Source organism: Maylandia zebra, linkage group LG11 (assembly GCF_041146795.1).
Source record: "Maylandia zebra isolate NMK-2024a linkage group LG11, Mzebra_GT3a, whole genome shotgun sequence".
Taxonomy (NCBI): Eukaryota; Metazoa; Chordata; class Actinopteri; order Cichliformes; family Cichlidae; genus Maylandia; species Maylandia zebra.
Window position 1 is genome coordinate 36,067,893 of NC_135177.1, and position 25,211 is coordinate 36,093,103.

The 25,211-nt window shown below is 41.0% G+C and overlaps 1 protein-coding gene across 5 annotated transcripts in view; it reads right to left on the reverse strand.

Moving 5' to 3' along the window:
* The window catches only part of LOC112431247 (gamma-aminobutyric acid type B receptor subunit 1), a 129,435-nt gene that overhangs the window by 88,418 nt on the left and 15,806 nt on the right, over positions 1–25,211 (reverse strand). For all 5 annotated transcript variants that reach the window (XM_076890283.1, XM_076890278.1, XM_076890279.1 and 2 more), the window contains 2 exons: positions 14,394–14,579; positions 10,048–10,065 (listed from right to left, as the gene is read on the reverse strand). In XM_076890283.1, the coding sequence (XP_076746398.1) occupies positions 10,048–10,065; positions 14,394–14,579 (204 nt within the window). The remainder of the gene's footprint in view (positions 1–10,047; positions 10,066–14,393; positions 14,580–25,211) is intronic.

The window sequence follows — 25,211 nt, forward strand, 5'->3', positions numbered from 1 at the left end:
TTCCTCTGCCAAAATATTGCTACTCGTGTGCTTTGGAAATCCATTACTGCCATGCGCAGGTCTCAAACTCACATTTGCATGAGGTGAGGAGCGTGACACTTGAGGTAAATTATTTTTTTTAAATGTGCAGCTCAACTTTTTGGGGCAACCCTAAACTCGCAGCAGCTGCAGTGACATCCACAAATCTCAGGCTGGGAGTGAAAATGCTTCTTTTTTGCATTAGTTTTGAATTTACTAGAAAATATTTCAATATATATGAGAAGCTTAATGTTCAGTCTAAGCTTGTTGAAGCCTGATAACTCACATTATCCCAGCGTGATTTGATAATCATTTAATCAGCGACTCCCACCTGACCCCTCACCATCACATGATTTCTTTTAAACAGTAACTTTAGTATATTTAATGAAGTCATGCAAAATTATACAAATAGGCCATAAATATTTTTCCTCAAAGTGCAGACGGGTGGGATGAAGTTTTCCGTTTGATTATTGCAATTATTTTTTTCCCAAGCGTTTTTGAGCCCACATGACATTTTCAAGGTGGAAAAATCCATTTCAGCTCCAAGCAACCAAATCTATTTTACAGCCAACCTGAATTTTGTTCAGCGTGAATTTTTCAATAAGCAACTTTGAGAATCAATATACATCGAGGGAGAGCTATAGGGGATGTGTTATAGCTTTAATAACAAAAATGCTCCAGTGTAATATTGCAGATGTTGATCTGTTTTCTGATTATTGAAAGTTTAAAAAGTGCATTTTGGGTAAAAGTATAGGTGGCTGATCAAAGCATGTTCTAGCATATGTGTGACAGTTCATCAACTGTATCCAGATCATTTCATCATATATAATAATCCAATTTTAAAACTCATGAAAGTAGCTTATGGCTGTGTAATGGAGCAGCGACATTCATACTCATATCACCTTGATTAAACTACTTTTGCTCTTTTTGCAATTTGTTTCTTTAAACGTGTCATTTAAATGGATGTTTTTCATCTCTGAAGATTTCCTGTGGCTGTACTTGTGCAGTTATGTGGGATCAAAAACTGACCTGTAACTCAGAAAACATTAATGAGGTGTGACGGTACATTTTTCTTCATGACTAAATTTATTCTACCAAAAGAAAAAGAGCTGACTGCAAAAGGGTCAAACGGGAACTTCTATTTGATTTGGTGTTACCTCCAACGGAAGAAGACGGAAAAAGAAGAAGGACGATTTTACACGAGGCTGTAAATATTCGCCTCATATTATGACAGACTAAGTGAGCGAGGTTTCTGGGCAGTTATGTTTATTCCTGTGTGAATCAATAGGTATCAGGCTGCAAATATGTGTCATCATGTTTGTTCCGATAAAAAGTCTTAAAAAGTTTTCCGACGCGCATGAAAAGAAAGTTTTTGTTTCTACTGTGCAAAGTTGTGACATTACAGCTTCACTAATGAGTGGATCCAGAGTGCAATCACAATCAACAATCAAGGCCCTGAACAAATGCCACGCTCATTTACATCATGGCTAAAGTGAGCAAAATAATAGGCAGCACACTGAACTTCTCTTAACTACAATAATGAACTGACAGCAGTGGCTGCCAACACATACCTGAAACCTCTGTGTGAATGCGTCAGTGCAACAACATGATCAGATCATATGTTTCACAGCTCCACTGTTGATTGGCTCTTTGAAGGCAGGGTGAGATTAACACCATCTTTACAGCCTCAGAGTTCACTCATTTCTATTCATAATTCTTTGAGTGTCATGTCTGTGTCTCTCTCTTATTATCTCTCTGGTTGGGAATTTTTGACTCATAAACTTTCAGCGGGGTTGACGTAATACGAATGTGGAGGAAAGTCTGCGGCAGTCTTTGTTTCCCTAAAGTTTTGAGCTGTGATTGGGCCAATTATCCTGCTGCAGCACAAATCCTTCCCCACAAAAATGCAAACCAGAGGGTGGAGCACATCTCTGCAGAGTAGAGAGCTGCTTCTCCTCAGCCAGGGTGGAGTCAGTTCACTGCAGGTGTCCAGCTACAAACTTTTCTCTTTCTGGCATCATTCGTTCTCTCCTTACATTCAGCCTCAAGTTACTGCCACTGATCTTTACCAGGGTTCATCTGTAAACTGGACTTTCTGTCCTCGTTTCTCCTCCTGGGAAATGGTTTCGAGACGCTCCTCATCCTCTGAGACCACAGCTAGACAGCTTTCTTTTGACTTTGGCTGATTCAGCTCTTGTGTTCTTTATTTAGTAAATTCTATACCTGTGATAAACCTACTTTGCTGTCTCTCAGTGAACAAGGCTTGATGAATTGATCCGCTGAAGGCTTTAGAGTTTCATGCACTGGCCCCTGATTTGGCTCAGAGAATACCTCTGTTTGCTCAGAATAACAGTCCAACTTCTCTGTTACTTTGCTCTCATGCCATCCTTCCCATGGATCACATGCTGTAAAAAGTTCACATAGGTATCACAAAGCACCAAATCCCACAGTGAACTTGTGTTACCAATTTTGTGGAGCTCACATAAACCATCCTTCAGCCCACTTTGTTTGCTTTAATTACAATAAACTGAAGCCCATTTGCACCATCCTGCTACAAAAGCACTCTTTTTATACACTGAACATCGTTTCCAACAAATTACACTTTTTTACTTGTTTTTGTGCAGCAATAATTACAAGTTTACATAAAATAATCAGCAAAAATCAAAAGACACACACATCCAAAAGAAAAAAAAGGTGAAGGCTGATTTTTTTTGTCTGTATAAAATGACAACCCTTCACCAGGTAATCTTGTTGATGGTTAAAGACAAATGCGAGGCTCGAAGGGAGAGGGTAATTTTCCTTTTTCCGTTTGTAAAGATTTATGTCTTCAGTCGGAGCAAATTTGCTTGAAGCCAAGTGCTAACACAACAGCGTTGAAAAGTCAGGAATGATCAGGGGCTGAAGCATATTGTTGGTTTTCAAAAGATAAATAGAAATAAGCCAGCCATCATGATGTCGTAGCCTCTTAGCTCTTTTAAAATCTGATGATATTAAAAAAGACTCCGGGGATTATTATGCCCCTGTTTTTGCTGCCTTTCTTCTAGGGGCGCATATGGTTGTTAAACTGTTGTCAGAGAAACAGTAACAGACACTAGATGCAGTCCTGTTGCATCTACACACAGAAACACACACAAGGTTGAGCAGACTCAGACAGGAGCAGGGTATTAACCTTTCTCCCGCTGAGGAGGCAGTAAGTGGGCGGTGATGGCACATGGAGTGGAGACAGAGCAGAGCTAGAAGGAGGTCAGTGTTGAGACAGTGGATGGAAATTTCTATTTGAGGAAACAGTCTTCTCTGTTGCTTAGTTAATTATGTGTTTGTTAAGTCTGTGACATTTGCAAAGTTTTTCACCGGCAACTTATTCTTCCACCTATCATTGCCTGCATAAAGCTAAGAGTTCAGTGTTGTATATCCTGTTTGTGTGGGACTATGAAGAGGGTGTGTACGTGCAGCCTTATGGGTCTCTGTCACAGACTCTAAAAGAATCTATGGCAGTGATTCCCAATTAGAGGTATAAGTACCCCGGGGGATTACGCAGACAGATTGTCTTAACGAATATATAAAAAATAAAAACATATTTTAGAGTTTAATTGAAGAATTAAGTGGACCTGAACAGGTTTGTGCAGAAAATTGTTAAGAAGCTCACCAAAGTTGAAGGTATTAGAGAAAAGTAAGGATGTTTCATAACAGTGTGCATAACATTGTTAGCAAAAAGCCTGAATGAACAAATACAGTCGTTCATGAATAAACATATTAGCTAGCTGGCTAAAATTATTAAGTGAGTTGGTATTGCTGCTTCTTTTAAGTGTTAAAACTAAAAGTGTAAAGGTCTGGAATTATTAATTGAGGGTCAAATTTTAAATTGTAAACTAAAAGAATCAATGCACATGTATCAGTCTCTCACATCATGGTGGTCCTTTATGTGCAGCCAACCACAGCATTTTAACTGGGTGGAGGGAGCACTCCCATTGGTTTTAATGGGAAGCCTTTTTTCCAATTATAGTGTTATGAGCTGTAAGATTCTAACATGCTAACTGAAGCCTGTAGAGTCGGACATGCAGCTCGCTCTCTCCATTCCTGGGAAGACTGTGGCATTGTGTTAACACACACTTGAATGCTACAGACCAACAAACTGACAAAACTACCTACTTAGGCTACTTTAGCTCTTAATTCCTTCAGAAGCACTAATGGTGTTCTTTAGCTAAACGTACAAATTAAAGTTATAACTTGTTTGCTAAAGTTATGGACGAAGACATGAAATTGTTTAGGATGAAAACAGCCTAATACATAAACTAAGAGTTAACAGTTGAAATGTATTTATTAAAAAGAGTGATTGAAAGTTAAAATAGAAAGAAAAGTGTAAACGTTAGTTAGCAGTAATGGAAACAAATGTAGCAAAAGTAGCATAATGAAAAAGTGTCCACCAGAAACGTAATTAGCAAACCTGTAGTTAAAGATAACTAGTTTGCTTATCATAACTGTTAAACTGTTAGTTATATAAGGTCCTTTTAAAATGACCCTTTCCAAATTTTAACGCTCACCACCAATATTCATCCGTGGATGTGTTAAAAAAAATGTAATCTTTTTCTTTTGAATTTTCTACTTAAGCAACATATTTCCTCAGGAAGCACCGACTTGTCTCATGTTAGCATTAAAAAACTGCTGTACAAAAGCACTGAGCCACCCTTCATTTCTGGCAGAATAGGAACTGTGTGCAGTGATTTATTGAATCCTAAATCTAAGTGTGCTAACATAAATGAAAAAGCAAAAAAAAAAGCATTTAAAAAAAAAAGCTTTCTTTCTTTCTTCTCCACAGCCTGAGCTCTGTGAGGCAGCATTCTTGTCATTTCTTTATGTAGTCTTCAGGAAAAGTTCTCCAGGCTTCTTGAAGGACGCTCAAAGCTCTTCTTTGGATGTTTCTGCCTTTTGTTCTGTTCAGGCCACTTCGCTGCTTTCATCGTTTCATCACTTTTGAAAAGATCTCCAACACCGTGGCTGAAATGCAGCCCCGAGCCATGACAGAACCTCCCTCATAGACACTCGCTGGTGCGCCTCTCTCCTGACGTCCTCCTTACACACTGATCACGACTTGAACCAAAAATTTCAAACTGGGATTCATCAGACTCCAGCAGACCAGTTGCCACTGATGTTCAGTCTTTTCTCCCAGTTTCTCATCCTTAAGGCTTCTTGAACGCCTGAGAGCGTTTGTGATGAGGCTTCAGTGAACAGCACGTGGATCACCCGAAGGTCCCGATGCATCTCTCAGGTCCTGTGTCAGATCTTTGATGGATTTTTCCTGTTTCTTAAAGACACGACTTTCAGATATTGTTCATTCACTGTCAATGTTTTGTTTTTTTAGACCTGCCACTTCTGCTTTAGTCCTCCACTCGTCCAGTTTCCCTCAATTTTTTAACAACACACTACACATTATACTGTGACATGCCAAGTCTTCAGCTGATAGTTCTTCTGGAATCACCTTGTTGGTGCAAAGATACAATTTTATGTCTGTCGAACTGTGTTACCGTTGGTATTTTTCATAGATTCAACAAAAATGGGAACAAATGATGTGTTTTTGTCGTAGGCTGCAGGTAGCAAAGTGCCTAAAGATACAATTTAAAATGTGTTCTTTGCTAAAATTTTCTTTTATGTTCACACCACCGGTTTATCCTTCGAGTTAGGTACCTTTCTCTGCTTGGATGCTGCTCACGAGCACCTAAAAGGAACAAAGACTGGCTCTTTGGATGTCATATGTCAAGAAATGAGGGGTGGCTTTAAACTTTTGCACAGCATTGTACCTGTACAGAAATGAACCACTGACAGTTTATGGAGAGGAGGTGTTGATGGAGGAGTCCATCTGACAGGTGTTTGGGAGAACACCAGACAAAAAAGGTTGAACAACCAGTCTGAAAGCGTGGCCAGTTCCTAATGTGGTGACATAACTGTGCAAGAGGACGAACCATCCTGCAACAGTTACTAATGTATTCATGATTCTTGCCAGGGGTCAGATCAAGTGGCTCTTCTTGTAGATGCGTCGACCCTTTATTCTACCAGGGAAGGCTGACTAAGCACATTAGTTTATTTTCAGAGAACGACCTGCTGTGAACTTGCACAGTTTAAACTCTGTGTTTAAGTAACGCTGTGTGTAGCAGCGGGCCGGCGTGAGCAGAACATCCCTCTAATATTGTATCCCTGTAATATCCTGTCCATTTTCAAAAAGTGAATCTTCAGAGAGGGCATAGAAAAAGTGATTAGCAACAAACTAATAAGAATATAATTTCCATTAAAACTTTGGAATTACAATTAAGCAAAGACACAGGGGGGTTCGTTTAGATGAGAGAAAATACTTCCTCACTAATGAGCAAATGAAACCGTCCTCAAAGTCATAAATGAAGGATTTACTCAGAACCTTTCTTCGTGTAATTGGCTCATTGGAAACTGGAGCAGAGCCCGTGAGCTCTGCAATGTGTGCATTTTCTGATATAAGATATGAAAACTATCTTCCTCAACTTATGTTTACAGCTTCAACTATGATCTTGTTTATCACAGCAGTAAAAAAAAAAAATATTGAGTTGGACAAGCTGTTCAAAGCTGTTCATGCCCTCAAGTCAGATCTTCCAGCTGGTGTGGGGATTTAAACCTTCAGTTAGAACAAGCGCCTGTTGGTGCTTCAGGCCACTGCTGCCCCACATGGAGACACGCCCGAGTGTGGGGGGTTTCTCAAAGATCTCTTCTGCCCTCTTCTGGTGAAGAAGTCACACCGCAGCCTGGTGTCAAACTTAGAGGACTGACGGGAGATCAAAGATGGAAGTCTGTTTATGAAATATATTATGATTTGAGGTCTACTCTTTGAAACACTGCATATTTGTGATGATTTGACATGTATTTAAAAAGTTGATTTTATCTGATGTAAACTGATTTTTGCCAACGTTCCAAAGAGGCTCTGTGTTTCAGTGTCCACTTTTATGTCGCTAAACATCTGCACAACTTTACATCTATTCTGTTTGTGCTCATCTTACAGAAGGATTAGAAGGAAAAGATTATTCTATTGAGAATTTTATTTTTAAAGACAATGGAGGATATTTAGGTTCAGGCTAGCAGACACTATGTCACACTGGAAGGATGCACTGCAAACACAAAGGAAGGTGATAAAGTGTGTAGATATAGTTAGATGTTGGGGTAGGCTAAATATGAGAATGGAAGAATGAATCTGTTTGTGTACTAAATGGACTGTATGATGTGTCGGTTTTTAATTTTTTTAGCACTCAAAGCACTTTTTAAACTGCTGCATCCACAGACACACGCATGCACACCCAGATGGATGCATCAGAGGGTATTTGGGATTCGGTGCCCTGCCCAAGGACACTTCAGCATATGGCTGCAGGAGTCTGAGATCAATAGGATCAAAGTGCAGAGGTTTATACAGGAGATGTGACTGAAATGAACAGTATTGTTAAAAAAAGTAATTTCAGAGTTCAGCTTCTTCACGGCCATGTTGAGTTTTCAAATGCTTAATGGGCTTCATTACAAAGCTAATTATAAAATAGTATATATACTCATTTTAATAACCGAATGATTCCCTGTAATGTTACGTCATCTGCGTCACTATTTACAAACATTTGTGAAAGAATGTGGTTGTTCTAAACACATCACTGAACGTAAGCATCTTGTAAAGCAGCGGTCTCCAACCTTTTTTGCGCCACGGACCGGTTTATGCCCGACAATATTTTCACGGACCGGCCTTTAAGGTGTCGCGGAAAAATACAAAACAAAATACAACAAAACAAAACTAGTACCGAAAAAAAGAAGATTTATTCATAACACACGTGAAAAGACCCAGGAAAACCGAGTTAACGATAAAAACGATAACAAAATCACGCTGAAAACCCTGAAAAGCATACATTTCACACCTGAGCCTCTACTCTCGCGGCCCGGTACCAAACGACTCACGGACCGGTACCGGTCCGAGGCCCGGGGGTTGGAGACCGCTGTTGTAAATGATCATTCGAACAAATCACCATATGACATCTCTTCTCTTCTTCTTGTTCCATGATCAGCTGTAAGTAGTATTATAGCACAATGGAAGCATTCAGGATCCGTAGCAGTGTAAGACCACGGTGGTTACACAGCAGGGTCACAGCGTGTTGCCAGCTCTCTGCTGACTCAGTAACTGCAGAGCATGAACATCAGTACAAAGGCTGTGTGTCGGGAGCTTCATGGCCTGGGTTTGCACAGCTGACCTGTGTCGTGTTTGCTATGGTGATTGGTTTGTTATTTTGGATCGGGATATAACCTGTTATGTCAGGGTGCTCTATGTCACGGTACTGGGTCGTGTGGCCCAGTGTTTGAGTTTTATTGTATTTCGTTATTCATTGGTTTTCTAGTTTCAGTTTAGTTTATCTGAGTAATTTCTACAATGCGCAGGTTGCTGTTGTCCTTTGTTTGTGGATCCTTTTGTGTCTTCTCCCCTGTTCTAAGTCTCCCTGCTTCATGTCTCTGTGGTTCTTGTTGTCAAGTTCCTGTCGTGTCTGCATCTCATCATGTTTCCTGTTTATTTTGACAGTTTTGTTTCCATGTTCTATGTGCTTAGTTTGCACTTCCACTGTGGCATCATTATGTTCATTCTAGTCAGCTGTTTGCTCATACGTCTCCACTTCCCCTGATCTCCTCATTTGTGGAGATCGGTCTTCCTGTGTTCATTGTCTCGTTGTCTGTGTTACCCTCCCTACCCTTTGTCACAGTTTCCCAGTCAAGCCATAGTTGTTATCTTGTCTAGTCGTAGTATAAAGTCTCAGTGAGAGTCATAGTTTCCCAGTTTACGTTCAGGTTTTCCCTCAGTTTAGCCTTGTTGTATTTCCTTGAGTTTTCAGCCCTAAATAAAGGCTCGCTTTTTGTTAAGTTCAGTTTTGTCTACTTGCCTCTGTCTGCACTCGGGTCCTCTACTCTCTCCACACAGTCCTGAATGATCAGGCTCCGTCGTATCTTAAAAACCTCACACTATTATCTGACTTCACTTTCAGGCTGCTGGCTTATTTGTGTTTCACAGAGTTTCCAAAGGTAGAAAAGGACGGAGAGCCCATAGCTGTTAGTCTGGATTCAGGAGACAGACATGTTCGGCACTTTTAGGCTTCCAGCTCTCCTTTTCTGATGAAGCTTACAGTTGGGGCGGGATCAGTTTTCTTAGTTGCTGCTGCTTGACTCAGACACTGAACAGTGCTTCTCTGCAAAATATGCAGTCATGTGACTTTTGTTTACGGTCTTTTGCAGTTTGTGTTTTGTCTGTTTTGGGATTTTTCTCTCTTTTCTCTGTCCTGACCCCCTGACAAATCGATAGACGGCCCATCATCGAGGCTGGTTCTGCTTAAAATATTTCCCTGTTAAAAGGGAGTTCTTCTTCACCACTGTCTCTAAATGCTGCTCAAGGGTGGGGGTGGGGCTGATCATTGGGGCTTTTTCTCAAACACTGCAGTGTCTTTACAGTACAAAGCATCTTGAGGTGACGGTTGTCTGTTGCACTACTGAATAGATTTGATATCTGTCCTTATCATTTACTCTCTTAACAACCACGAGGTGACTAGCTGCCTGGCACATTTTCAGATACTAGAAGCTAAAATGTTACACATGCATTTTGAGCAAAGAGTTCTTCTATTGTCAGCTTTTCCATTTGGCAAAAATTCCATAAAAAAGGAGTGGACGGGATCCTGGTGACTCTCACAACTGTTGCCCAGAGCCACAGATGGGGCAGGAGCAACGAGTGCAGAACAAAGTGAAACTAGGCTGCATGAATAGGATTTTTAATGGATAATAAGTTGTGTTTATTTTTGGCTAATGCCAACTTTTAGTAAGTAAAATTAATCTTCCTTTGTTAGTGTTAATGATTGATAAAATTAGGAAGGTTATAAAGGTTACAGCAGAAAAAGACTGAGACTCGGTGACCTTAATCTAACCCTGTAACCTTCAACAGGTCATCGCTGAGCTGAGCGAGGTTAACAGATTTCAAAATCACAAAATTAGGAAACAATAAGTTCTTACCTGTGTAGTTTCTGTCATCTGTGGCAGGGAAATAGAAAAAGGACAAAAGAAGAATTGATTACAAATATATTCAGATTTTTATTTTGTTACAATAAATACTCCAACAGAGTGGGTAAAAAAAGTTTTTAACTGAAAGCGTTCAATGTTACTTCGCTCCACTAGGGGGCAGCAATACAACACCGTAGTTATCCTGTGAAAGGGTCTGGAAGAGGTTTATGCTGAGCAGCAATGCCTGGCTGGAAGTCCCTATTATGTAATAGTATGAACAACACATAGCATATAAAACCCAACAAAAAACCTATAAACCTCATTTAATAAAGGCCCAACACAAACCACTGTCTCAATGCTCTTTCAGTCTATTTGAAGCATTCACACATGTAGGTCAGCATTTCTAAATCTAGACTTTTAGGGATTATACAATAAGGGCCCTACTTTCCAACTGTGCTGATAATTCCTCTTTCATCTCTTTTAATACTACCATTCCCATAGCAACTTTACTCGTTGCCATGCCAACTCCTCTGATAACCAGTTGGCATCTTGTTTCCTTCACTTGTTTGTTTCATCTATGTGTGTGTGTGCGTGTGTGTGTTTGTTTCCAAAATCCTCATTTATTTGCACTAATTTGAACAAATCTTTTCCGACAGCGGACACGCCATCTGCTGTAACTGAGAACACTGATGGGCGTCAGTGACATCACTAATACCCACTCAGGCTCTTTATTCCTGACTGTTGTTTCATGTACAGGACGTCATTTGCTTTACCTGCCCGTGCCAACGGTACAGACGACCCTCTGAGGATTTCCACTGTGATTGGCTGCATTATTTATTGCTTAGCAACAGTGCTCCACTGATGGGAGAGCAGGTGTTTGCAATTATCTGTCATCTTTAAAGCCTAATGCTCCTATTTTCGGGAGGCAGATTGAAACCCAAGTGAGCAGTGGTAAAATACTGGGCTACAGCGATTCTGTGGAAGAGACACTCGGGAGAAAATTAAAATATAATACATGCATGCTTGTCCTCACCCCCAGGCCAGAGTATATATCTGTATATTAAAAAAAGTTTCCACCTGGCTCACTGAAAATCAGCAGATTTCTTGGTATAATACCTTTAGTATATTTAATGAATCTCCCAGCCATAATTCAGAAGGAATCATTCAGAAGGAATCCTGGCTAAAAGATTCAAAAGGAATCAAAGAATCGCTGCTACAAGTTGAGCCTGGTATCAAAAAGAAACCTTTCAGATGCTCCAACCAGCGCAGCTACCTTTGCCATGTGATTAGATGACCCTTGAAAGTTTACCCAGAATGCTTTTTAAACTTTTCTTCAGTAAATGACCAGAAAATAAATCAACATCCAGGGTACCGGTGCTTGTTTCTGTTCTTCTACATCACAGACGTTAGTTAAACTGGTGCAGTTTGCCTCTGATATATACGATGCTCATCACTGGTTAGAGAAAAAGCTGTGCTGACGATAACAAACCCATTTGTGGCTGTAAACTTGATTTGGTTGTGGGTTTTGACAGTTTAAATGAGGCTTTCAGCCCTAAAAGGACTGTGCAGCTATCTGCTGTACGTATGGAGTTATGAGGGATCAAAGATGCTGGAAAAAATAAAGTAGCTAAAAGTACCAGATTTCAACCCACCCCTGTGTACTTTGATCAGGTGGGAGGTGGGAGGCGCTGAGTGATGAATAAACTGTCACATCAACTTTCTGGGATCTGGAAAATCCTATTTAACCTTCACGTGACCAAGTAGAGCCATTTATGACCCCAGCTGTTTATTACTTATGCCACTGTGATATTTTTAATTATGAAAATGTTTCCTGGTCTGATTTTTCAAGGTTTTACTTCCAAGAACACAAATACATGTAAGTTTTGTTTTTATTGGGATTTTTTTTTCATTACAGGCTTTAATTTGAATGTTTTGCGGTGAACTACCAGAATTAGAGCACACCGCCAGAACTTGGCACCCAAAATGACGACGAAAAGAAGAGCCCAAGCAATTTATTGGTAGGCCAGTATTGTTAGCTATTATTAGCTATCTACCCATCTAACAGTATCAGCTTTTAAATTGCTCAAGGACTTAAACTTCTTGTGACAGAGGGAAACACCCTTCTTCCTTTCCATGACCGCTGATGTTGCATAGTTTGTCCACCAGAGGGCACTCTGCAAGTTCCCTGTTGTGTTTTTAGTCACCCAAAGCATAAATCGGTAAATAAATAATTGAACATAATTTCTTTATGTTTTGCGTGTCTGAAAGATGAAAAAATATAAGCGATTATATTAAAATATGTGATTTTTAAATCAGCCTTAAAATTCCTATCAGGAATGAAAACAGCTCCGCAGAGATGATTGGAAACTGCAATTTGCATTACACCATTTTAGAATATGCATCATAGATGAAGGGAGCAGTAGTGTAAGGCAAACACATAGTGCCATTAAATAGTATTCATGTTTACATTATTATTTGTTGCTGGATTATTGTGTATTATCACAATTATTGAGCTAATTGCTTATATTTTTAAAGGTAAAATTTGAATGTCTCAATTCAATATTTTACATAGTTGCACTGATTTGCAGAAACGTCTAACAGACAAACTGTGGTAAAAGAAACACCTAAATCCATAACAGCTGTTCGACAGTCACTCAGAGACAACATGATGTTTCTCGGGGGGTCTGCCTCCGTCTCACTGAGCGTGCCCAGTTTTTTGCTTATTAGGAAGAAAAACTTTGGTTTGCAGGTATAAGAGTTGCTGAATCTAGTGACAAAGTTTGCAACATGAGGTTTACTGAGGCATGATTATTACTGCGGTGAGCAAGAAGGATGCCTGGCAGACAAGTAAGGATGAGAAGCATTCTAAGTATTTCGACATTTTAAAAAAGCCTGTAATTACCTTGAACAAAGAACCTCGGTGGAAGAGCTCGTGTCAGATTTTATAACTGTGACATAATCTGACAAAATCACAGCTTACACGAGTGATGTACAAAGACTGTGCTGTGATTTCAGCTGTATTTACATGTAAAATGATCACTGACAGGGAAAATTAGAAGCTACAGACAGTCTCTTACTTTGCACAGCAGCAGCTCCCACATAGAGGCTGTGCATGAGAACAGAGAGGGAGAGCAGCGGGAGAGCAATGGCTGCGAGAGCTGTGCTGCAGAGGAGTGCTGCAGATTCTTCACTACGTGCCTTTGAGAAGGAGAAAAACTTCCTAAAGGGGGATGAAAAGTTGCTCGTTCTAGATAACAAAGTTGCTGATTAGCAAAAAATGAGATAAACTGAAGCTTGATGAACACTACTCAAAGTACAAAATGTCACATGACCAAGCTGAGATTGAACATCCAGCTCGAATCTTACAGAAACAAATATTCAAGTGCCTGCCTAATATTCTGTATAGTTTGTTTCTGTTAGCCTGAAAGCATCAAGTCAGAATCCTGAAATGGATCAGTGCTGTGTTTGCCTGTAGTGTGTCAATATAATTAGTGTAAAAAGCATTTCATCTGCTCTTTAGCGAAGCTGGAACCAGAGACTGGTTGCCAGTTCATTAAAAAGTCCTAAATAAGGCCGTAAGTATTTTATATTTCATGATTGATTGATTCCTGTAACCAGCTGTGAGCATTAATGTCATGGATTGTATTTTATTAAATTGCATAAATTTAATGCCTGGAACAGAAAGAAGCATCGGTGTCCTGGATGTTTGATTCATTTACTGGAGAAAACTTTAAAAAGTCAATTTTGTGTAAACTTCCCAGGTCTATATGACCACGCGTGCGACAGGTGACAGCCTATCAAAAGCCTCCTTTGCGCCTACATTTTGTTACCAGCCTCATCCTCTAGCTGTGGTTCGCTCCATGTTTGGCACTCGTTTGGTTTTCCAGGGAATGACCCAGTTATCATTCTTTATTAAAGCCTGAATATTATTCACATAATTAGTTGTTTAGACCTAGTTTTATTCCTCCTGAGGTCTTAAAATACATCAGTGTTCTTTTATTACTGCAGAAACCATGTATTAATTTGCCATCAAAGCAGCTGCTGTTTTAATTTTCTATTTATTAACCAATTTGTTGTTTTAGGTGTAAAATATCAATAAAGGCTCAATATTTTTCCTCACTGAGTAAATTATAGCCTCCAGTTGTTACTATGATTCATCACCATCATTTGCAACTCCAGTCATGGCTCCAGTCATAGTTTCAGTGTCATTAATTACGCTCTTTGTTGTCAGTCGGCTTGCTTCGCCCGCTGAATCTCTCATGTAACAGAAAATGGCATCCCACTATATGACATAATTATCTTAATTCTGCTAGAAGGCGCAGTATAATGGAAAACCTGATATATTCTGAGACACTCACACAGGCAGGTGGGTTTAGGCGCGTCCCACTTGCCCAGCTTAGTGCAATGGCTGATGTTTCTGCCCTCCAGGATGAAGCCGGCGTGGCAGCTGTAATGGAGCACGGTTCCTTCCACGGGGGGCCCGGGAGGCTTCGCCGTCACCCTGCCGTTCTCCAGAGACGTCCACACCCGCGGGCACAGCAGCACTGGAAACAAGAAGAGGGAGTTATGGAAAGGTAAATCCATAAATACACAAAGAAGGAGTTGCACAAATGTTGCTCAAAGGGAGATGAATTCATTGTCTGCACGACCGGGTGTCTCCAAGTCCAGTTTTAACCCTCAGCTCCATTTCTCTGTCTACCAGCTCCCGGGGAAACGCTCGGCCTTCTAAGCTGATTTACGCTCCGCTTCGTTCACTGCTCAGTTCCTCTCCTTGTTTAATGGGGTTGCTGTTCAGTACTGAGGTTTATCAGTAAAAAGCCTGAAAACAGGATTTAAAAAAGCAGGAAGAGTGAAAAACAGTAGTAATGCGAAAACCAAATTGACGGGTTGAAAGACACTCAGAGGATAATTATGGTTTATTTAAACCTGGTGGATCCACCATGGGAAGCAAAGAAATCAGTGAATTTCCACCTCAGAATCACGTGATCTGTTTGGTCAATTACTTTCATACATATATAACGAAGCTTTCCTTCATGCTATGAATATTTCTGCCTCTTTCAGATTAGAGGTGCGTTGAAATTTGGCACTTCTAAATGTTTTTTGGGGGTTTTGCACTAATTTTAAGCCTTCATAAATTAATAAATTCAAGAGACAGTCACATTAAATTATTGGGGCATGAAATCACAATAATGGGATTTCTAACAGTTTTTAAAACATCGCTTCAAGAATTTAACGTCTATGGCGCAGATGAACAGAAACAAGCTTCGGTACCTGTTCGCATTGTTTGAGCTCTGTTTTTAAAATAATTCACTGTTTGGCCTGATAGTTGATTCAAATGTAGTTCATTTATATTTTTGTTTATTTACTGTAAATACTGACGGTGATTATAATGTGTTACCAAGCTTGAAAGCCATCTCCACTCAGGATAACGTTCACATAAAAAACATTAACTGCTTCATTCGAGTCAATTAAAGGAGCAAAAAGAGCGCGTCGCTCATTAAAACACGACCTTCATTCAGTAAAGAGTCTCCCTGATGCCGCTATGATTAAAATAGATGGAGGCTTGTTGTGCTTCATTTCTGTGGCATCGAATTTGGTAGCTGCAGTTGAGAATTTTTAGATCGGGTTCAGTAACATCGGTGTCACTGACTCACAGCTATAAAGCTGTTAGTCACTCTCGTATTTACAGTTTTGATTAGGCACAAGTAAAAAAAAAAAGCCAGTTTTCCTTCGACTTTTCACATATCTGGTAATCAACACATGTTGACAAGTCAAGATAGGGCGTTGTTGTATTTCTCAAATCTCCCTGTGTATGTCTCCAGTCAGGATTTTGCTCGGTACACCACTGCAGTGGATTTAAATCAAACGTGCCGACTTTCAGCCTTAAGTCAAATTGTTTTATAAAACCTTTTCATTTTCTGTTTAGAAGACACAGCCTCTTTATACAAAGTCGCCCATTTTCAGAAGTAATTGGATAATTATTATTATTATTATAATTCCAGAGGCAGAATTATAAAGATGCTGCCAGTGGCACCTGTGCTATGAATTTGGATATCCTATGCTAGGTTATCACACTGACTTGATTTTCAGAAAACTTGACCTCTGACCTTGAGGTCGAGGTCACTGACATTCAAACTTGTTCGAGGTTTTTAGTTGCTGCACCTACAGTGTCAATTTGAAAGGAGTAAAACCTGTGATATTTATATATTTTTCATCAGTAGTTTCAGCAGTCTGTAAATGTTAGCTAACTTAAGCCTAATATTAAGAAACAGCCTTGAGGAGTGGCTCTACAGTGTAGTGGTTTATAGATGTGCCTAACAAGCAGAAGGTTCCCAGTTCATCCCCGTGTGGAGAAACAAATCCGACATTGAGGGCTGCGTCAGGAAGAGTATCAGGCATTGCAAAAATCTGCTAAATCAAACATGTGGCGCTGCGTGCTGTGAATGAGCCGCTAATATTGGTGAGAGTACACACATTTAACATCTGCCTAATTTACACAGCTGTGAACCTTTCAATTCTTACTAATAACAACATATCAAACAATTATTGCTTCATCTTACTAAACAAAGCAGCAACTGACTGAAGCATGCCTCAGTGTTAGTGCCACCGATATTGATTTATTAGAAATACTTTAAAGAAAAAGAGTTTTCACACAACTCTGCTGTCCTGAGGCCCCGCCCCAGTATTTCAGTCAGCTCAGGTCGGGACTATGAGTGAACCATTGCAGACGCTCTGTTGTAGATTTGCTGCTGAGCTCGAGGTCATCTTGAGATCATTGTCGTCTGTACAGATGACCTCACCTTTGAAACAGAGGAATTCATGGTGAAACCAATAACTGTAAGGAGCCCGGGTGTTGGTGGAGCCCAAATCATCAGTCCACCAACACCGTGCTGACAGCTGGTGTGAGGCATTTGTGCTGATATGCAAGTGTTTGTACATTATGGCCAAACATCTCCACTTTGGTCTCGTTTGTCCAGAGGACACTGCTCCAGAAGTCTTGTGACTTGTTTAGATGTAACTTGGCAAACTTAAGTCACGCTGGTTCTTTTTACAGAAGAGTTTTGGGGTTTTTTTTCTGGAACCTTCATAAACAAACCATACTTGTTTAGCCTATTTCCAGTTGTACTGTCTTGAGCTAACTGAGGCCTGTAGAGTCTGAGGTGAAGCTCTTGGACTTTTTCTGGTTTCTCTGATGATTGCACCGTCTGATCTTGAGGGAAATTTGCTGGGAAGATTTTGGCACTGTGTTAACACAAACACACGTGAGCGCTCCAGACCTGCAAACTGTCTAAAGCTCTGCTTTTACTGAGGTGCTCACATTTACATCTTAATCCTCTGAGTTCCAGTAGAAACAGTATGGGTGTGCTTGGGGTTTCTGCAGGACTGCAGAATCCTTTACTAGCCATGTCAATCTGCACTTCAAACTGTTAACAGGAAACAGGAAGTCAGCCTGTTCCAACAATAGAAGGCCCCAGGCTGGCAAACTGCCAATTGTAAAATAATCTGCCACATCAGCCAAATTCATGGATAGCTCAGCACTCCAAGTGTCATGTTTAATTATCCAATCTTTGACCCTTCACTTACTTTATGTTAGTCAGTCGGGCCTTCTGTAAAAAATGTTAAGCACCCTTTAATGACAGGAAAGTGAGCTGAATTAAACATGTCTCAGAGGAAAGTACTTAACCACCGTTTTAATCCGAATCTTATTTTTTGCTCCCAAAAATTACACAAATCGTGATCTTACTGACAGAAACCCCTTAAAAAGGAAAATTTGTGTAAAACATAGTCTGTTAGTAGGAGTTACAAAAGTAAAATGCATTTGGTTTGTATCAAAGAAATTGAGGCAGACTTTGTTGGAGATTTTCTTGCATGTAAAATATTTTGGGGACACATCAGAGAGGTTAAATCACCAATGATATAAATCTGTTTGACCATTTGTAAGATTTTTAAATGGGGTTTCATTCACATAAGCATAAAATACTTGTTTTTGTTTTTCATGGTTATGTATATTATTTCTTCCCAGAAATAAGAGGAAAATGACTGCTGCTAAATAAGGTAAAACGCTGCTTTAACTACATGCAGACCAATCATGCTTCACTCCCCAAGCTCGCTTTTCTGAGCCAGAAAAATCCCTCCTCACAGCTGGCCACAGGCATGCCTCTAGTTAGCTTTAATCATGCCCAACGTGGTCTGGGGATAGCGTCACTCTCTCTGGAAACAAGGCTAGTCATGATGCCACACATTTCATTAATTGTAATGAAAAGTGGCTCCACTGCAGAGTCTGTCGTCATGTAGTAGCCCTGTGATGTTCACGGCGACTAATCTAAACGAGAAGAAAGGAACGCAATCAGACGGCAGCCTCGGTGACAGAGGCAACGGGTTAAAAAAAGTCTCTTTTTTCAAGGTTTTTCATCTCTTCTAGTTACGGCTGCTGCAGAAAGAAAACGAACGACCTTCCCTACAGTCCACACATGAATAGATTCCTTCATCTGAGCAAGCACTGCAGTAGGTAAAAGTGGAATATAAATGAGCAAAAAGCTGAAAATGTGTCTGAGATTTAAATGAATTCATCCTGTGAGATTATTTCTTTCCCTTGTTTGCATATTTCCAGGCACTAGTTTCTAGTACATCTGGCAGTGTTCCCACACACGTCTCAGAAACAAAACGGGCACAAAGTAGTGACGGAGTCGTTAGAAAGTTGGAAAATGGAAAGTTTTGCGTTAGTTACCAGGAAAAATAAAACAGGAATAGCTTTTTTCTTTTTTGTCTGATCTGGAAATGGCCGGGGTCCTCGGTGTTTTTCTGTTAAGCTGCCGAGTTTGTCGAATCTTCCTTCCAGCATGCGAGTACAAAATAAAACTCCAATCTGCACATTGCAGCTTGTGCTCTTACGTAAGCCAGAGAAAACAAAAAATCCTGCTTCTGAGAGTGTACTCCTGGGAAGATTTCCACTGGTGTTAAATGTGAACTGGAAGAACAAAAATGGGAGGTTTCAACTGGGATTTGACTGGATTGCTGCCCTTATTTCAAAATTTGCAAGAGCCAATACAAATTTGGTTTGTAGAGAGATACAATCAATTTCATAGTGCAAATTTATTCATTAAACATCATCTAAATGTCTCTGAAGACACAGACGGCCTCAGTGGAGACAGTACAGATCATTTCATATTTACATGTATTTATTTTATAGGCCTTCACTTATTTTCCAAGCAGGGAGCAGAGGGAAAAGGCTTCATCTCCCCTGTAGAATAAACATATTCTCATCTCTGTGTCCCGTTTTTTTCTCACTGCCTGTGCTTTGACACACTGGCCACGTGTGTCCAAAATGGGGTCATTAAAGTCCAGTTTAAAAGTCACAGGTTTACCTGACAGGAGGTCGCGGTTGTGGTTAAATAGTCAGTTATGATCAGGAGGGTCTGAGTCATGTGATCTGTAAGTATCTATGTGGTGACCATAAAAAGAGCTAATCTTATTCTCTAAATACTAAGGAAAGTTGCATTAATGCTTCTTTCATTTCTCCCTTTAGCACATGCGCTGGGCCGTCTTTATGAAATGAGATCAGAATTCAAAGTGACAGACTAAAAGCCCGTTCATGGAGAAACAACAAGGCTGAGAAGCGTCACAGATCATATCGTTTAAATTATGTCTGCTTCCATCTTACACCATAACTTGCAAATATGCTGATGTGCTTTGAACAAACTGTTTAATTAATAGCCGAAATGGAAATAACAGTAATGTAGGCGAGTCTGCTGGTTATGGCCCGTTTACCACGTGCAGCACTTTGTAACATAGGTTTAGAAAAATGCTCCATAAATAAAATATAATTAGCCAAATTAAAATGATCAAAGTGAAGTAGAGGTTGTATTGCAGCTCTGTTTGCAAAGCTTACGTCCTCATTCTGAGCATTGTTGTACTGCCAGCTTTTAGGATTATGGTTAATTAATTTGACTTCAAAGATGCTAAAAGCTTTCGTAAAGGAACTGTTAAGATGGATCGTCTTCAGCAGGAAGAGGGAAAAACGAGTGGACCAGAGGCTGGGGAGCATTTTCTATTACAGCCACTTCATTTCAACTCACTGTGATGATTAGTGAGCTTTTTTTCACATCAGTAATAGTGTCTGCAGTGATGTGGACGCTGTGCAGGTCAGTTTGTGGGTAAAATGTACAGAAAACCAGAACGCAGTGATTTTCAGATCTCATAAACCAAACGTAGAACACAGAAACATATCAAACCTTTTAACTGAGAAACTATATTATAAAATATTAACTCAATTCAAATTTGATATGTGTGACACGAGTGCAAGGGACGAGGCCAGAAATCAGTATCGGATGCCTGAGCCAGCCTCAGCCAAAGCTCATTTAAAAAGGACTGAGGCAAAGTGGAAAACTGTTCTGTGGTCAGACGAACTGAAAATTGAAATTCTTTTTGGGAAACATGGACACCACATCCTCCAGACTAAAGACGAGGGGGGGGGGCTTGTTATAAGCACTCAAGCCTCCGTCTCTGACGGTATGGAGGTGGATTAGTGTCTGTGGAGCTGGCACATCTGGAAAGGCTCTATCGATGCTGAAAGTTATGCAGGTTTTAGAGCAACGTGTTTTTTTTAAAGACCTTGTGTATTTCAGCAAAACATTGTTAAATTGTGCAGAATCGGGGTGCTGAACTGGCCTGCCTGCTAAAATTCTTCAATCAGACAAGAATGGGACAGCATTCCTCCCCCAAACCTCCCACAGCTGGTCTCCACAGTTCCCAGATGGACTTTAGTTAAAAGATGAGGGCATGCTACACAGTAGGAAACACGACCCCATCCCAGCTTTTTTGTGATGTGTCGCTGCCATCAAATTCAAAATTACTGATTTTATTTTCTTAGAATTTTCGCTGCTTAAACATTCAATATGTTCTATTGCTAATAAATTATGGGTTAATTAGATTTGCAAATGATTGTATTCAGGGGGTTTTTCTCTTCCCGGTGTAGAAGTCTGTGGGAAAGTGGCCTTTGCCTTCTTTCTTGCTGAATACAGCATGATGTTACTGTTGCAAATGATGGTCCTTATTAGAGTGAGAATTGGAAATAAACCAGAGCGCGCCATTGACAAGCAATTTGTCAATCACAAGTCATCAGTGTGTGTGTTGTCCGAGGGTTTCACAGTCACCCCTCATTTATGACATCTGCTTCCAAAAAGATGCCAGTTTGAGACTTCAGAGTGGGATGTCACTGACACCATCCTTTATATACAGACTGTGGTGAAAAACATTGGATATGGAAGGTGAGGTTTTTGTAGTTCATCTTCTTAGATGTTGTAGTTTTAATGCAACAGACTCATATCAGCAACATCCGTTATGAGCTTATCAAGCAATCCAGCACAAGTGCAGATTCTCTGAGCACTGTGGTGGTTTTCCCCAAGTCTCCTTCACCTCGTGATGTTTTCCATCAAGGTGAAACAACAACAACATAAACAACAACAAAAATGTGATTAGGGAAAAGCATTGGAGTTTTGTTTTTGACCACAACCTGTTTTTTCCATCCCATTTGAAGCTTTGTGTTTTTCACCCACTCGCTGTTCACCTGCTTGTTGGCTTTACTCACCAAAAATGGTCAGACTGCAAAGTAACCACTTTTATTTCAGCCTGTCATTGGTGACATAAAATACTGTGAAGAAGACTTGAGTGACTGCTCATTTTTTCATATTATGTTTCCAAGGAGCAAGACTCTTCCCCCCCCCCCCAAGTGATGTCGAGCAATAACTCTCCGGTTCTCCGAAGCTCTTTCAAGTTCTTCTTTGGTAAATGAAAGACTGGCTGTCAAGAAGCCACAGTTAAGGAAGGGAAATAGAGAAAAGGGCCAAATTACACAAGAACAGGACTGAAAATGAGGGTTAACAGATCTTTTATGGTCATTAATCCAAACTTGTAGTTTTTGGTTCAAGTCGTCATCAGTGTGTCTACAGGCATCTGTAAAACACAGTGGAAGCTCTGTCTTGGTTTGGGGCTGATTAGCAACAGGTTCACTGTTTAGTGTAACAATGATCCCAAACACACAATCATTGCAGTACGAGTTCACCTGGAGAGAAAAATAAACCACAATGGCTCACTATCAGGCATGGATTGGCCTCCCCAGAGTCCAAACGTCAACACTATGGAAGTACTCGACAGAGAACTGAACAGAAAGCAGCCAACATCCAAAGAAGAGCTTTGAAGAGCCTTTATGAAGCCTGGAGAACTGCATGTCTTTCAATAAGTTGCTGAAATAATTTTACATTCTTGTAGCAAAATATAAAGAAATGATGGGTGGCTCAAGACTTTTGCACAGCACTGTATTGGCTTTTGCATTGCATGAATTCCACTAAAAGTATTCATGGATGTTCAGTATTGTGGGTGGCTGACGAACTAGAAACGAACATTTCTTGAGCAGTAAAAGTAGAGCTTCAAAACATGCTGCAGCTCAGTTACACTCAGAAGAGTTTTCCTTTACCAAAAAGGTTTCATTTAGTATTCTTTGTAATGAGAAAAAGGAGCAGGGAATGCTTTGGGGATAGGAGAGCTTACAGCTGGATGGATGTTTCACATCAGCCTTTTGTGAGCAGTATGAATTTTGCTCTGTTGCCTTGTCAGTCAGCTTAATCTACCATTGGAACGTGAGGGCCGAGTCGGACAGTGCAGGAGTCCAAATGTAACAACTCATTTTGTTCCAGTGCTTGAACGGCCTCTCGTGGCCTTCAGAAGCAACCAGGTCAGTGAAGGAAAGACTGACTGTTGGTCTCCTCACGCTAACATTTCACTTACAGTTTATCAGAGCGTCGCCTTGTTGAATGAGGAAGTATAAAATCTGCACAAGTCTGCGTTAGTAAGAAGGCATGGGGTCGATGGCAACAATCAGAGGATCACAGTTCCTGCCTTAGTATTATAACGAGCGGCGTAGAAGCGAACATCAGATCAGATCAGAAACTTTATTGTCATTGTCACGAGAACAACGAAATGAAGAATGGTCCCCGATCATTGCATCATCCCTAGCAATATCAAAATATAAATAAAACAATAAAATTCAATAAATAAAATAGATAGAATACTTAAAATACTAATAAGATGTAACAGTAAAACATTCACATACATTCCCACACACATGCTTCAGACCGTGCATAGATTAACACAAGAGTGGCGTGATGGACATTTTTTTGTAGTATTCAGATGTGTTATTGCAGTTGGATAACAGCTGTGTTTGAGTCTATTAGTCCTTGCTCTGATTGCCCTGTACCGTCTGCCTGAGGGCAACAGTTCGAACAGGGAGTGGCCAGGATGTGAGGTGTCTTTTATGATGTTTTGGGCCTTTTTAAAACAGTGGGCGTTGTGTAGAACTTCCAGTGTGGGGAGAGGGCAGCCAGTGATCTTTTGGGCGGTGTTAATGATCCCTTGGAGTGCTTTCCTCTGAGCCCCTGTGCAGCTAGTGTACCAGATGCATATGCAGTAAGTTAGAACACTCTCAATGGTGGCTCTGTAGAAGGACACCAGCAGTCTCTGTGTGATGTTATTCCTCCTGAGAATTCTCAGGAAGTACAGTCTCTGTTGGGCCTTTTTCAGCAGCTCGGAGGTGTTCACACTCCAGGAAAGGTTCTCCTCTATATTGACTCCCAGGAAGCGGAAGCTTGCCACCCTTTCTACACAGTCCCCATTTATGAATAGTGGTTGGATCTCTGCCTTTTTCCTTCTGAAGTCTATTATGAGTTCTTTGGTTTTTGAAGTGTTGAGGAGGAGGTTATTGGCCTTACACCATGACGTCAGCTGCTCCACCTCGTCTCTGTACGTAGACTCGTCTCCCTTGGAAATGAGCCCCACCACTGTGGTGTCATCTGCAAATTTCACAAAGATGTTGCTGTGGTGGCGAGGAGTGCAGTCGTGTGTGTAGAGAGAGTAGAGCAGTGGACTGAGCACACAGCCCTGGGGTGAGCCAGTGCTGAGACTCAGGACTGAGGATGTGTGATGGCCAACTCTGACTCTCTGTCTACGGCCCGAGAGGAAGCTGTTGATCCACATGCAGGTGCTGTCTGGAAGCCCCAGGTCTTGTAGCTTGGCCACCAGTTTGTGTGGAAGGATGGTGTTAAAAGCTGAGCAGTAATCCACGAAGAGCATCCGCACATAGCTACCATGCTCTTCCAGGTGAGTTAATGCAGCATGGAGTGCTGTGGCTACAGCGTCTTCCGTGGATCGGTTTGCTCTGTAGGCAAACTGGTGTGGATCCAGGCTGCGGGGCAGGGCTGCTGTGATGTGTCTGCGGACCAGCTTCTCAAAGCATTTCATTACCACTGGGGTGAGTGCCACCGGTCTGTAGTCATTCAGGCCGGTGATGTGGGGCTTCTTAGGCAAGGGGACTATGGTGGAGGACTTCAGGCAGAGTGGGACAGTCGCCTGTGCGAGGGATTTGTTGAAAATCCTGGTGAAGATCCCAGCCAGCTGTCCTGCACAATCCCTCAATATTCGACCTGGCACACCATCAGGACCCGCCGCCTTCCTCGGGTTAACAGCCTGCAGCATGCGCCTCACCTCATGCTCTTCCAGGGTGAGGGTGGTGCTGCTATGGGTGGCGTGTTGCTGCTGTGGCTCCAATACCTCTGGTACCCTGGTCTCAAAGCGGGCGAAGAAGATATTCAGCTCCTCTGCCAGCTCCAGGTCACCGTCCGCAGCTCCGAGATTGATCTTATAGTTGGTTAGGTGCTGGATGCCTTGCCACACCTGCCGGCTGGTATTACTCTTCAGATGGTCCTCAATCCTCCTCCTATAGTCCCCCTTTGCCTCTCTGATGCCTCTCTTCAGGTTGGATCGGGCTATGGTGTAGTAATCCCTGTTGCCAGACCTGAACGCAATGTTCCTCTCCTTCAGCAGCTGCCTGACCTCCCGGGTCATCCAGGGCTTTTGGTTGGGATAAGCCCGGATCCGTTTGACTGCTGTAACAGTGTCTATGCAGTGTTTTATATAGCAGAGGACACTGTCTGTGAACATTTCCAAGTCCTGATGTTCAAAGATATCCCAGTTAGTCCTGTCAAAACAGTCCTGCAGCTGCTGAGAGGCACCCTCTGGCCATATGGTAATATTCTTTGTGATGGTAAGAGCAGTTTTCTACATCATAGTATTATTAGCATTTAGGATCATTTTTATTAGTACCTCATCTTACTGAACTCATATTT